General features: G+C 37.5%; 2 protein-coding genes across 3 annotated transcripts in view; one reads left to right on the top strand and one right to left on the bottom strand.

The window, feature by feature from the left end:
* Window positions 1-4,584: 4,584 nt before the first annotated feature.
* On the bottom strand, window positions 4,585-6,503 carry slim (scruin like at the midline). Its single transcript, XM_017911531.1, has 3 exons — window positions 5,334-6,503; window positions 4,885-5,214; window positions 4,585-4,806 (listed from the first exon to the last, which is right to left on the bottom strand). The coding sequence occupies exons 1-3, from the start codon at window positions 6,015-6,017 to the stop codon at window positions 4,630-4,632; spliced, it is 1,191 nt and encodes a 396-aa protein (XP_017767020.1). The 5' UTR covers window positions 6,018-6,503; the 3' UTR covers window positions 4,585-4,629.
* A 4,957-nt stretch (window positions 6,504-11,460) lies between these two features.
* The window catches only part of LOC108555785 (uncharacterized), a 191,639-nt gene continuing 189,977 nt past the window's right edge, over window positions 11,461-13,122 (top strand). For both annotated transcript variants that reach the window (XM_017911606.1, XM_017911607.1), the window contains exon 1: window positions 11,461-12,488. In XM_017911606.1, coding sequence (XP_017767095.1) covers window positions 12,297-12,488 — 192 coding nt within the window. In that variant the 5' untranslated portion in view covers window positions 11,461-12,296. The remainder of the gene's footprint in view (window positions 12,489-13,122) is intronic.

Raw genomic sequence — 13,122 nt, 5'->3', positions numbered from 1 at the left:
GTCGCTGCGTTCGATTTCTGGCGAGCATTAAATAATCAAAAATTTCGAATTTCCTCGAACTTTCTTTCTCAAATCTACTTTCCTTTCATTTCCTTCGATAACAATCGTGATACGCGATCGAAATTTCAAAATTAAGCGATACACACACGTACACATGCGCGTAATCGTTACGTATTCGTTTATGTTTCCATTTCTTATACTGGCAATGAAATCTTCGATACGTTCTTCTTAACACACACACGTGTGCATATCTATGTGACTTTCTTTTAAGGATTTTACGCGCTAAATTTAATTTTGGTAATGTAATAGAAAGAAATGCAGAAGCAGTTTATATAGCACCTCTTTATCTTTCCATCGATCGTTACCTGTACAATGGTTATAAATTACAGCGACCTTTTTTTTAAGCATACAATAAAACGTTTCCACTTGTTTTCGCAACGAAATTAATTTACAATATTTTCATTTGCAACCCGCTTCTTACGAAATTAATTACAACGTACGTCTGTAAAATATATTTATTTTCACAAAAGGGTAATACGTAATTCAACTAGTTCGGATACAACCAAAAGATACAAATATTCATTTACACAGCTAGCTAATTTACCTCTAATATTAAGAAATATAATCTTACGTACTTGATCTCATTGACAATGTAATTTTGAATTTTGATCTCACGATACTTTTTACATTTTCACGTCTGTTCGTATTAATAGAACGAGTGAAATATTGAAAAATGGTAGTCTATCGGTACTCTATGGGCAGACGTAATAACATCTAGATATCTTATCGTTGATGTCTCGCGATCATTGTGAACACGTGCACACGCATTTAAAGGCACGAAAACAAACGCGCGCACTATAAAATACTTTCAGTGTTATTATTAATAAGGTAAAGACAACAAGTGGAATTAACATCTAGACCGTCAAATGAGATCTTAATTGCTTCGTCAATGTACCAATTTAGATTTCAATGTAGTCTTTGCACAGCTGTCTGAAAACCTTTACGTTTGGTAAGATCGTTCAATGTAAAGTGGCAGTAGCATACAGTGTTTCTAGTTTTCGTATATAACATTTTCGTAACTATATAATTTTGACAGGATTTTCCATTACATCGTTTTTCCCAAGTACATTTGCGCAGTGTCGCTTATAATCGCGTGTAATTACATTTACAGCTTGAAAAGTAACAAAGAACAGTTTCTTTTACACAAAAGTTCGATCAACTCGTAAGCATATTTAATACGTGGATTATAGTACTCGTATTAAATATAATAAAGGGTGTGTGAAGAGAAATAAACAGGATTAAGAGTATCAGCTTGACTGTATTCAATTTCCTATTTACAATCTATCTTTTCAACTAATACGCACGCCTATGGGTGCATTTCCATAAATTTAGATAAATAGCACCGAGAATTGAACAATAAGAAGAGAAACAACCTTTGTGTCTACTTAAGTGTAATTCGCGTGACTTTTGTATGCATGTCGATACGATTCGTCCGTATGGAACGTCAATAAGGATTCTTTACTGTACGTTATTAATGTATCGCATACAAACATGAATGCATTTAGCTTATCTAATTTTAAGGCAAGAGTTTCTTTGCGTCTTACACGGATTCACGTGTAACATATCGTCCTCTTTACCATCGTTTGTTCCCCGAGTTCTCTTTCGATAATCATGCCTACTAATAATAATAATCAGATGCATTCTGCATTGCGTACTTAATAAAGTAACTTTTAAGCTATTTTGTACTCCGAAATTGGTACGCAAATACATCGTCTGTTTGATATGGAGTTCTGCTTCAGTGAAACTGCGAATGCAGAGAAAGGCAACGTTATATATCGTATTGCTTTGTGCCAAAAGAGAAGCAATATTTTTAGTTTTCTTTTTTTTTTTTTTCCTTTTGCTATTCGAAGTGAAGAACATTCTACAGAAGACGCTTTCGGTTCCTTAAGAGGAATTTTCCATTCTTTATTTCAAATGTTCGGCGACATTCGATCGCTAACACTTCCTCGAAACGTTGAAATACTTGTCTTCTATACAGACCTTACAGCCTAGATACAATTTATTTAACTCAGCACAAACGGCAATTAATATAATGGAAATTAAAATCGGATTTTGTATTCGATTGCAATTCATTATGTTGAAACTTAAGTTTGCAATATTACTAAAAAAGTTTAAGTTACATCGTCATTGGTTTCTGTTAATTCGTTATTCGTATCCACAGGCTAGCTTATATTTATTAAAAAAATAATCTGTAATATGATACAGACAATAAATAGATATTGTGTAATTAATATTCTTATCAATAATATCATCGTAAAAAGGCTTTCGTTTGCAATGGAGCACTTTCTGCCATTAAATTTCCCTGAATAGAAGTATAGAATAAAATTATTTAGATTACTTTGTATAAAAATTAGATTTAGGGTTCGTTTCTTCAACAAACTGAATAAAAGTATGTTATCCGAAGATAAAACTTATATTGCCTAAATATTTGTGTATTATTTGTACTGTTGATCTGTATTTGGATGATCCTCAGAAGTTTGGAATTTCTGTGTCCAACACTGGCCATACGTTTAAAAATATTTTTAATTCCATTTGATTTTCATGGTAGAGGAAGATTACAACTATATCTGTATAGGCAAGCAATAAGAAACGGCAATTTAATTTATTTCGTGCCAACCGATTGTTTCTAAACAGTTGACATTTCTGATATTAGCGAAGCAACGACGTTCTTATGTTTTATAAGTGCGAAGCGATATTCGTAGATATTCTTTGTTTCATAAGAATACGCAGATGATCATGTTCGTCTGATGTAACATCGCAGATTCGTTACAGAAATTGTGCTCTGCCACTCAAGTTTTCAGTCCCCTGGTATGTATTATACTTTAATTACATCATTTTTTCCTAATTTTCTTTAATGTGACAGATACAGAACTGTGGTCTTTATCTTGTTTTTTAACATCGGAATGAAGTATTAATTCACTTTAGAGTTTTTCATGCTTAATTTCAAAATTTTCAGTCCCCTCGTCTCAGTCTTCTGCCAAATATCTTTTACAAAAGCATTAATAAAATTATATGCATTTATTTATTTGTTTAGCTGATTTTGTGGCATAGCTAGTATGTCCTATGGGATATTGTAAACCTATTTATATCTCATCGATTCAATAAAAATTGCGCGGAGAAAAATTACTATGAAATAATTTTATTTTTCTGAGAATCACCCATTTGAAAGTATAAAATTTGCTTTCAACTGTTGTAAACTACAATAATACGTATAATTATGTAAATAAATTTTTGTAAAACAATAATCATTTATCACAAACAGAAAACAAATTTTAAGCAATATGTGAGAAACAATTGTATAGTATATTACATTATTAATATTATTATTATTATTATTATTATCATTATTATTAATATTAATATTATTATTATTATTATTATTATTATTTTTATTATTACGATTCCACATAAATTTGTTCTTCAACACATTGAACTGAACAACTAATGTAGCCAAACTAAAATAATATTTTTCAATGTCTATTTTTTACATAGCCAATTTTTCTTTTTTCACTTCAAAATATACATATAGTATATTGCAACGAGCAATTAATCTTGTACGAGCCCAATTCATTATTGCTTGTTCATGGCTATATGTATATACAAAGATGTATTGAAAATTTTAATGGAGGACGTCTTGCGGTGCGAATAAAGAAAGAACAGCACAATTTTTTAACAAGCTATATGCATAGTTTCTTTATGTCAAAAATTTATATACTTTATTATAACCATTCCTGTCACGAATGTTATGTAACAGCTAAAGTAAGTTAATAACCATATTTGTCATTAACCTTATGTTGCATGCATTACAATTCTTTGTTAAGTATAAGAACCTGCTTCATTAAACATTCGAATAAAAAATATGAATTGAATAATTCAAACTTCGATAAAAAAACAGATAACAATTGTGTAAAATAAAGTATTTGCTACAAAATTTGATTTAGCGAAAGGAAAAGAGACTTTGCAATTCTTTCTACAAATAAAACTTTGTACAAAAAGTTTTACTTGTAATTTTTGAATTTACAATTTTAGATCGCTTATAAATGGAAAGAAATTTGAATAAACTTTAAAAGAAACAGAAAGATTTTATAAATATTGTATACTATTCGTTATACAAAGTGTATCAAAAAAGATTGGATGAAACTTTGTGCACAATTTCTATGTATTATAGCAAGAAAAAAGATTCGTATAAACAAATGTTCTAAAATATTCTTTTTTCACAGTACAATTTGATTTAATTTTGGTAATATATTTCAAACATTCAATTTCCGAATATATGTTTATGTGAACTTCTCTTCCTTCTCTAACACATACAATTCATATGCAAAGTTTCATCCAATACGTAAAATATTACATGATATAAGTAAATTTGAAGAAAGTGATCCATTGATAATATTTGTCATATTAATTGCCCAACACACTATGTACCTTTTTTATAAAAATATTGTAAATAAATTATGGCAATAATGTTCAACAATTACAATATTCATGCAATAAGTAACTGGTAACAATGTACGTAAGGAGTGGTAACGCTTTAAATGTGTAGCAAATATCAAAAGAGTTTCTTAAATATTATGCATCATACCAATCAATTTTTTGCACAAATTTTAGTGGTATGCCCATGTGAAGTAATTCATCTTGAGATTTATACCTTATATCTGGGTAGTAATAAATTAATGCTTGCCAACATATTTCTGATAATTTAGGGATTGTTAACCATGCAGAATGAACTGCATCAGTTCTTACAACCTGCAACATTTTTCAGAACAATTTAGCAAATTGTAAGTTAAAGGAAAAAAAGTAAGAAAATAAGAAAGTTATAACAACCTTATTATTTTCTTTAATAATACCGCCAAATGTATACATGCGTCCTTCTGGAGTAAGAGTTGCAGAATGGAAATACACAGGACGTGGAAGTATACATTTTCTTAAACGTGTCCATTGTAGCAACTTCAAATCTAATCTCCAAACATCAGAGAAAACATGATCTCCATTATACCCTCCAGAAATTACCACAGATGTAACACCTGTTTTTTCATCTGTATATTGCACAGATCCATGACAACGTCTAGGTTCTGGTACTGTATTATCATCATTATCACCATACGTGTTTAATATTATCCATTTGTTTGTTTCTAAGTCAAAGGCAGGGATTTCCTAAACACAAATTTAATATTATAATAATGAAAAATTTTTAACTAATTCAATTCCACTCAATTTACAAAATATTTTACACGAGTTCAAAATTGTAAGAAATTATATAAAAATTGACATACCAAGAAACCAAATGCTTCTGTAGCTGTTCCACCTCCCAAAACATATATAAGTTTTCCATCAAAAGCTAATTCATGTCTATATCGTCCTGTAGGTTCACTCTGATCTCTTCCAGAACAAATATAAACAGTTTCCCAAACACCAGTCCTAAGATCAAATCTATGAATATCACAAGTATATTCGTATCCTGTAGTACCACCAACAGTATATAAATATGACCCATGACATACTAAAGCTTGTCCATATTGGGGTTCAGGTAGATCTCCTTTTGCAGGAACTATGTACATTTTACCATCATTAACATTGCACACATAAAGATGATTACTACAACTATGTCCAAATGGTACACCAGTCCCACCATAAACCATTAGGACATTACCCCTTAAAATCACTGCATTAGATGCCAATTCATTGGGCATATTATCTTGACCTGGTAAACGCTTCCATTGTTGTGTAACAAGATTGAATTTCCAAACTTCTTTGAAAAGCGGTTTACTAGAAATCCAAGTCTGATCATTTCGCATTTCAGGATCAGTATCAGAGATACACGGATTAAATCCACCATAAGAATACAAGTTCTTATGATCACAAACTATTCTATGTCCACTTCTAGCTTTTGGACGTTCTAGACTCTGTGCTTCATGTTTCATGAACATAAATGGTTTAAATGTATACATGACTATCATCGTAATTGACAATGGATCGTCGGTTTCCAGAAAAGTATGTAGTTAAAAATACAGATGTTTCTCGCCAGACGTTTTTTATACGATCCAAAAAAATATGTTTAAACTGAACGTTGTATAGCATTCGTACATATCGTTTTGCTTCTATTCAAGCAGATTACTTGTCGCGTTGAGGTTTATACATATGAAGTTTATACATAAACATATGAGCATTGTTTCGATTCGCATAAGAAATTTTTAACACAGACATCTTGTACGAATTCTGCAATACATCTGGTGTACTTTTCTCACATCGGTAAACATGGCGTAACGCAATAAAATTCCGTGCTAGTCTTCTGGATGATCGTTTATTTATCGAACATAAAATATTGTATTTTAATCGATTTTTAACGTTTCACTTTTAAGCCACTTTTTCCAACTGTACACATACAGCTGTAAACTCATGCTTCATTTAAAACTGCAAACTTGTTCCTTTACGCCTATGCAGTAATACAGCTGCGACTGCGCGGCTTTGATCAGCTGACTGATTATATTCAATCGCATTCACTAATAGTTTATTGTGCAAATTGTTTTCATTTCATGTAAACAGCCAAAACGTCGTACCGTATTTAATTGCATATTTTATAAATTTTATTTAACATAGAAATTATTTATCGAAATGTTAAACAGGTAGATATACCATTCCTATCCATATATGGTTCTTATAATAATGCTTTTTACAAAACGTAATAATTTCGCAGCAATTTTATTATTTTATTTATAATAGGAAAATTTTTTTTAAACTTCAATCAAGGATCGAAAAGAAACATATGTTTTCTCATTTATTTACAATTTTAAATTTATATTGTATACAACTTCCACAAGGAACTTTCGCGCCATCTATTCGCTATACCTGTAAGTATCTATAAATGTTGTCGTTGACGGTCGGTAAATATTTACTGCGTTCAAGTACAGAATAATTTATTTTAATAATTACAATGCATAACTGTACGAAGAAAAATAACGAATCGATCGTATATACCATTCTGCGTTTCACGAGACTGTATTTCTTAAGAAACATTTCAAACGTAGCTTCGTTTCATTCTCCGCTATATCTTGTCGTATCTAAAGAGAAATGTACACAGCGATGCATGTAGTAATTTATCATTTTTAAATATTACACATTTCTTATAAATGCAGAAAGATATTAAATTAGCGACCTTTGCGAGCAAAGGACCAGTTAACTTATCTGGAACTATAACGTTATCCTCTACTTCTTCTTCCTCGTTTATGGTATTCCTTTTTGAATATACCGTATCCCGTGTCAAGAATTTAATGCTATCGCGTGAGAGGGCCGGGGCAATTAATGCCGCAAGTGGTACGCTTTCGTTAATTAAACCTGCAGAAAAACCGAGGAAGAAATTATAAATATCGCGAATTATAAAATATTAATTTAATCACGATAAAACCTTGATTATTAATTCTCTTGGTCTTAAGAGAGGCGCACATTTGTCCTACTAAGATTCTTTGAGTGTTCGTCATTCTTTGCAATATTACATGATTCGCGTCTAAATGGCCGAGATCCTGGGCAAATTTCCAAGACTGCAACCACACGGAATAGGAAAAATATTTCTTATCAGATCTTTTCCTTTTGAATATTTCAGACTTTGAAATGCCGTTGCAATAACACTTCTTTTTTTCGTTTCTATACTTTTCTTACGAACACCTTACTTTGGAATTCGAAGTACGTTTAGCGAGAACATTTCCTGAAACTCTCAGTTGATCGGCCGCTTTTATCTTCGAGTTTTTCCTTAAGCTGCTTCCACACTTCGTCTCGGAGTCTTGCACGTTGCTTTCCTTCGGTTTGCCAGAAAATGCACCTTTACGATAGCCTTTGCGTCTGTCCCAGCGGGACCAATTTTTACTCTTAGTCTTTCCTCGTTTCTTCTCAGATTTTTCCTTACCGGGACCTGCGGATGTTATCCCGGCAATTCCATTTTCCTCCGACTTATTCTCGTCGAGAAATATGTTATTTCGTATCTCGGTAATTAGAGCATCGAGAGGTGGTAGCGATGGCATTTCCAGAGTGAACGCGATTATCTCTGTTTCTAGAATTTCCTCGAATCGGAGATCTATTTCATCCGCCACTGTCGCCAGTGAAACCACGAAGCTTTCCGGAGACGAGACTAACGACTGACCCAACAGGGATTGCATAAAATTCTGCATGTCCAGCCGTAACAACATTTTATTTATTTCTTCTATGTCTTTCGCGGTGTCGATTATTTTCTTCGACTTTTCAGGGTTCACGCGTTCCAGAACTTCGAACACGGTCTGCACCAAAGCCTGCAGTTGATAATTCACAAGGATCGGTACGACTTTGTAATCTTTGCTTTGAAGTTCGATGCATTTAACGGGCGCGTTCAGATAAATACACTTCCTGTATTTTTTAGTCACTTCGGAATGCAAGGTGGCCGAGAGAAGAGAATTCGTCGACGGTCGACTTCCGAATATATTACACGGAGACTTGGTGCTAGAAGTTTTCGAAGGCGGGTCTTGCATCGCTCCGATGCTAGATTTTATGGTAATCAGCTCTTTGGCGGTGGCATCGTAATTCCTTTTTCTTTTCGACTTCAGCATGGTGATCCCATGGTCCAGCTTGTACGACGAACCAAACGTGGACCTCCTCGATGGGCTACGCGTCGATCTCGTAACCCAATTTCTAGTCGACGCGTTTGTGTTCGTTCTACTTAAGAGATCGTCATCGTCGTCCAGATGGAAAGACATACTGTTCTCTTCCAGTTTATTCAGTTCCATGCTGGACGATGCGAATTTTCTTCTCGCTACGCCTTCCGCGAGAGCCTGTTTTATTCGCAGCTCATGGGAGGCGCCGAGCAAAGAGTAAACGTGAGGCGAAATCGAGGGCATTTTTTCAAAGCCCTGCAACATAGTCCTCGTGTGTTTGGCGTTCGACGACAAAGCTTTCTCAAAATCGGCGTCGTTCTCCACATATTGCTTGTATTTCTCCTCGAATTCGCGTATCGCCTGCTCCTCCAAAATCTTCTTCCGTGGGTCCTCGTGGAGCTTCGTGTTCGACGAGACCACGTGAGTGTCCACTACGTAACACGGTATGCTATTGTTCCATGCTCCAGAGAAATGCTTCCTTTTAGCTGCAAAAGATTTATCTTATTGTCTGACAAAAGTATCTTACGTTATTCCTACGAAAAACTGTACCTTTCTCCAGTAAAGATGTAACAGGTCTGACCCTGGTGTCGTCGTTGTTTCTCCACTTCGTGCTATGAGCAGTCAACAGGTGGAGGCAGAGAACCTTGTCAGGATCTACTTCGTCCTTGGTGAAAACTATCGAGCGTACGAATTCGTAGGAATCTTTCGGTGTCTGCTCCGGCTTGGTCATCTCGTTGCATTTTTTGATCGCTCCGGTGCAATGGTAGCAAAATCCAGGATTATGAGTTTCGTACATGCGTACATTAACAGCCTGCACGTCAATTGCTCGCAATTAAATCGGAAGATTAGACGGCGAACCGCGTTGATCGCCAGAATACACGGTACAGTAACCTGATCTCTGGTGAAATTGTAAAGTACGATCGAAATTGCGGAGCAAGGCGTTCTCTACGAAAAACTACGGAAAAGCATGGGTTAAAAAGGAAAAGGAAACTGCGTGCATCCTCGACGAGTGGTTTCTCGTGCGCAGTTTCCGAGAGACCTTACGTTTGATTCAAAGGACGGCTGTGGAGCTTCCAGGTTCTTGTGACGGGATCGAAACCGGTGCCTCGCAGTCTCTATCATCCTCAAGTCCGACTTTTCCACCTTCTCGAGTTTCACAAGTTCTTGCGCCAGCCTTTGACGGCTAATCTCGTTCTGCTTAGCAAGCTTGGCTTGCAGCGTTGCGTTGCATTTCATGGTCATCGTGCTTATTAATTTTCGTGGCCGTCGAGAAATTTCGTTGGGCGAAGGTCTGAGAAAAAGAAGCGGTAAGGACGAGAGGAAAGTGACGGATGAAACGGACCTGCTTTCCTTCCGCTCCGTTCAATTGTACAGCAACGTGAACGTAAACGCGCTTCACTTCGTATTGGATAATTCTATTTAGTTGCTTCTGAGATTTCCCCTGACTTTCGACCAATTAGGCTCGTAATTGTAACGCAGATTAATCGCGATGAGGATACTCTTGATTTTCACTGTCGTTCATCTTGCGAATTGTTTCAAAATTGCCAAATCATTCCGGAGCATCTGAAAAATAGAAATTTTCGTTACGTTTACCGTGTATGCACGTCCGATGTTCATTTTAAATCGAATTCGTGGCAGTTGGCGCGACATCTAGGAAGATAATAAGTACACGAAACAGGCTGGAACATAAAGCTAATTACGAACCAGTCGAGCCTATTACGTAACGTATGAAAATTCTTGGCACGACTTGCTCAGAAACGTACTTTCTTGTAGGCCTTTGTTATTTATAGGCCAAGGAATTTATTTACCACGAGCAAGAATGTATAACGACTGCGACTTTGCACCGTCGGAGTCATCGCGATCGTAATAAGCGTAAATACTCGTTCATCGTGCCAATTGTAACTGATTGCTTTTCTTTGATTTCCCGTGTCAACGTGACGATCGTGCTTGACACCGAGTATTCAATCTTCGATATCGTATCGAGCATCTACGTTGTAACAACCATGCCCTCCGTGTAATCGAAAAGTATTCTTTCCCACTGAAAACACCTATAACGCGTGCATAACATGTATCGATATATTGTATCGATTCCTATAAATCATCACCGATATCGATTTGTCCTCGCTGCGCGTTGATCGACACGCTTCATAAATACTACCGGGGAACGAGTTTCGTAATCGATCTGCGCACAATCAATCGTTGTATCGGCTTTCGAGAATGGCTCACTTTCGAAAATTTCACTATTCCTATCTAGACACGGTAAGCTAATTAAGAGAAACTATGTCGTATACATTGTTCGGAATTTGTTATTTAAAATTAACCTGTAATTATTTTCTCGTTTACTCGAGTCGTATCGAGGCGATCGGTGCAAAGAACGAAAGAAAACTCTCGTATCTTATCGTTCGTAAATACATCGATGCAGGAATAACGAAAAAAATTATTCCGGAAATGCAAAATAACGCCATTGTTGATGCCGCGATAAACAATGCGCGGTAATTGGTGGATCGGGCGAGTGTCGCTAATACGGTGACGCTGATTGGTCGAACGGTCGGTTAGATTGGTCGAGATTGATCGCGCGCATCGGTTACATCAGTGTTTCATCGTGAAGCGTGCGTGCGTGTTCCATCTGGTTTGGAAGTGCGTTTTGTTTACGCGGATTTCTTTGGTAGGCTAGAAGCGAAGATACAAGAGTGACGAGGAGGCGCGACGGTTAGGAAGGCCGGCAGTGTGACGGGCCGCGTGGTAGGAGGTTGCTGCGATTCAATTTCAGTCGAAGCGCGCCAGGCAGACCGAACGCTAGCAAGAACCGGCTGCTCTCTTTTCCGCACCTCGTGCCTCGCTTTTCGAATACCATCGAATCTGCTGGTGCACGCGCGCACCGCACTGCGTCTCTCTTCGTTCTACCGTAGTGTATTCGCGAGACTAGGATGCACGTGTGTCCGTAGCCAGAGGGAGATGCTCGTAGCAACGTGTGTGTGCACGCGACCGAGAGCGGCCCTCCAGCATCCGAGTAAGTGTTTACGTCGTCGTGCGTGTAACCCAGCGCGGACAACCGTTGCTCGAAAACCAGTACCCCTTGCGTTTTTGAACGCGTTCGAAAAAAAGCCGATACGTCAACGACCCAGTTTCGCGAGAGGAGTGTCGAGTGACGGGGCGGTTCGCGAGAGTGATCTTTGACTCCAATCGAATCGAATCGAATCGAATCGAACCGAATTGAAACGTACGCGAATCGAATCGAAAACGTGAAATCCGTTAACGGCTATTCCAACCGTGTCGGTGGTTGAGACGTCGATGTTTTCGCGTCAACGACGCCCCTGTAGGATTTTCGAAAATAAACACGAACAGAGGAAGTATCGATGACGCGTGAAGGATGTGTTCGTCGTTGCGTTGAAAGGACGCGCTGTGAGTTTGGACATGTTGAATCGAAAGGTCGTCACGTATTATACGCATAGTCCTCGTTCGTCCTATATACACATACACACGCTGGAGAGTTTCGTCAACTCGCCGATAGACCTGCGTCGCGTTATGATCGTATAATCCGTGCGACCACGTGACACGAGATGCGACCGTTTGCCGCCATGAGAGCACGGGGATAAGGAAGGAGGACACTCGTCTCTCAGAATGGAATTCGGAGGTTACAAAGGTACCGGTCCCCGTGTTAGGGTGCGACGACGCGCGGAATTAGGTAGACGGCTCACCAGGAGGCTATCTCTGGTCGCGAAAATGCCAGCTGCCATTCTTAGTAAGGCGAATCCACCTGAACCAAGGCCAGTAGAAATCACGGCGATCGCGCCTGACAAGACACACCTTACCGTAAGTAAATTATCTTTTATCCTTTCTCGTTTTTTCTTTCGCTTCGAGTATCTCGTCGCGCGTCGTTTTAGTTTCGAAATTACGTATTCGATGCCGAATATCGATCGATTTCGACCGTTGGTGTTTCATTCGCACGGTTTGCACGCGCTACCCGAAACGATACGACATTTTTCCGAAGATTTCGTAAACTGTCGGTCGTCCGTTCGTTTGTTCGTTCGTTCTTTCGCCGTTGACGTCGTTGTCGTCGATTCGAGCGTATCGCGTCTAGCGTGGCGATTGTTTCGAACCGTGTCGCACACGTATCTCCGTCGTAATATCGTGGAAAAGCTCGAACCTATATTCGAGCGACTCTCGGATTCCGTGGTAGAAATCGAAACTCGGCGTAGGGTTCGAACGATTAATGTACCAACACGTAGACCGTGCACCGACTACACGGTGCCGTACATTCTATACAGGAGTAAGAGGCGTTACCTTCGGTATTTAAGCGCTCTATAGAAACGTTGCACGTCATTCTCCTCTCGCGTGTTCGTACACGGTGCTTTGCCTCTTTCTCTTCGTACGTACATATACTCTTTCGCTGACTTTTGTTAGCGTTCGTTCAACGTTTATTACAGGCCGTTCGCTTTTAATTATT

Source organism: Eufriesea mexicana, unplaced genomic scaffold, assembly GCF_001483705.2.
Source record: "Eufriesea mexicana isolate 0111107269 unplaced genomic scaffold, ASM148370v2 scaffold265, whole genome shotgun sequence".
NCBI classification, from domain to species: domain Eukaryota; kingdom Metazoa; phylum Arthropoda; class Insecta; order Hymenoptera; family Apidae; genus Eufriesea; species Eufriesea mexicana.
The sequence above is the reverse complement of the archived record's forward strand: the minus strand, read 5'-3'. Positions and strand labels throughout refer to the sequence as shown.

Bases quoted from the DNA above. Each gene is read 5' to 3' on its own strand.
- slim (XM_017911531.1), bottom strand. From the start codon at position 6,017: ATGATAGTCATGTATACATTTAAACCATTTATGTTCATGAAACATGAA. The intron at 5,215-5,333 runs GTATGTCAATTT...ATTTGTGTTTAG, and splicing joins CAGAAGCATTTGGTTTCTTG to GAAATCCCTGCCTTTGACTT. The intron at 4,807-4,884 runs GTTGTTATAACT...AAAATGTTGCAG, and splicing joins TTATTAAAGAAAATAATAAG to GTTGTAAGAACTGATGCAGT.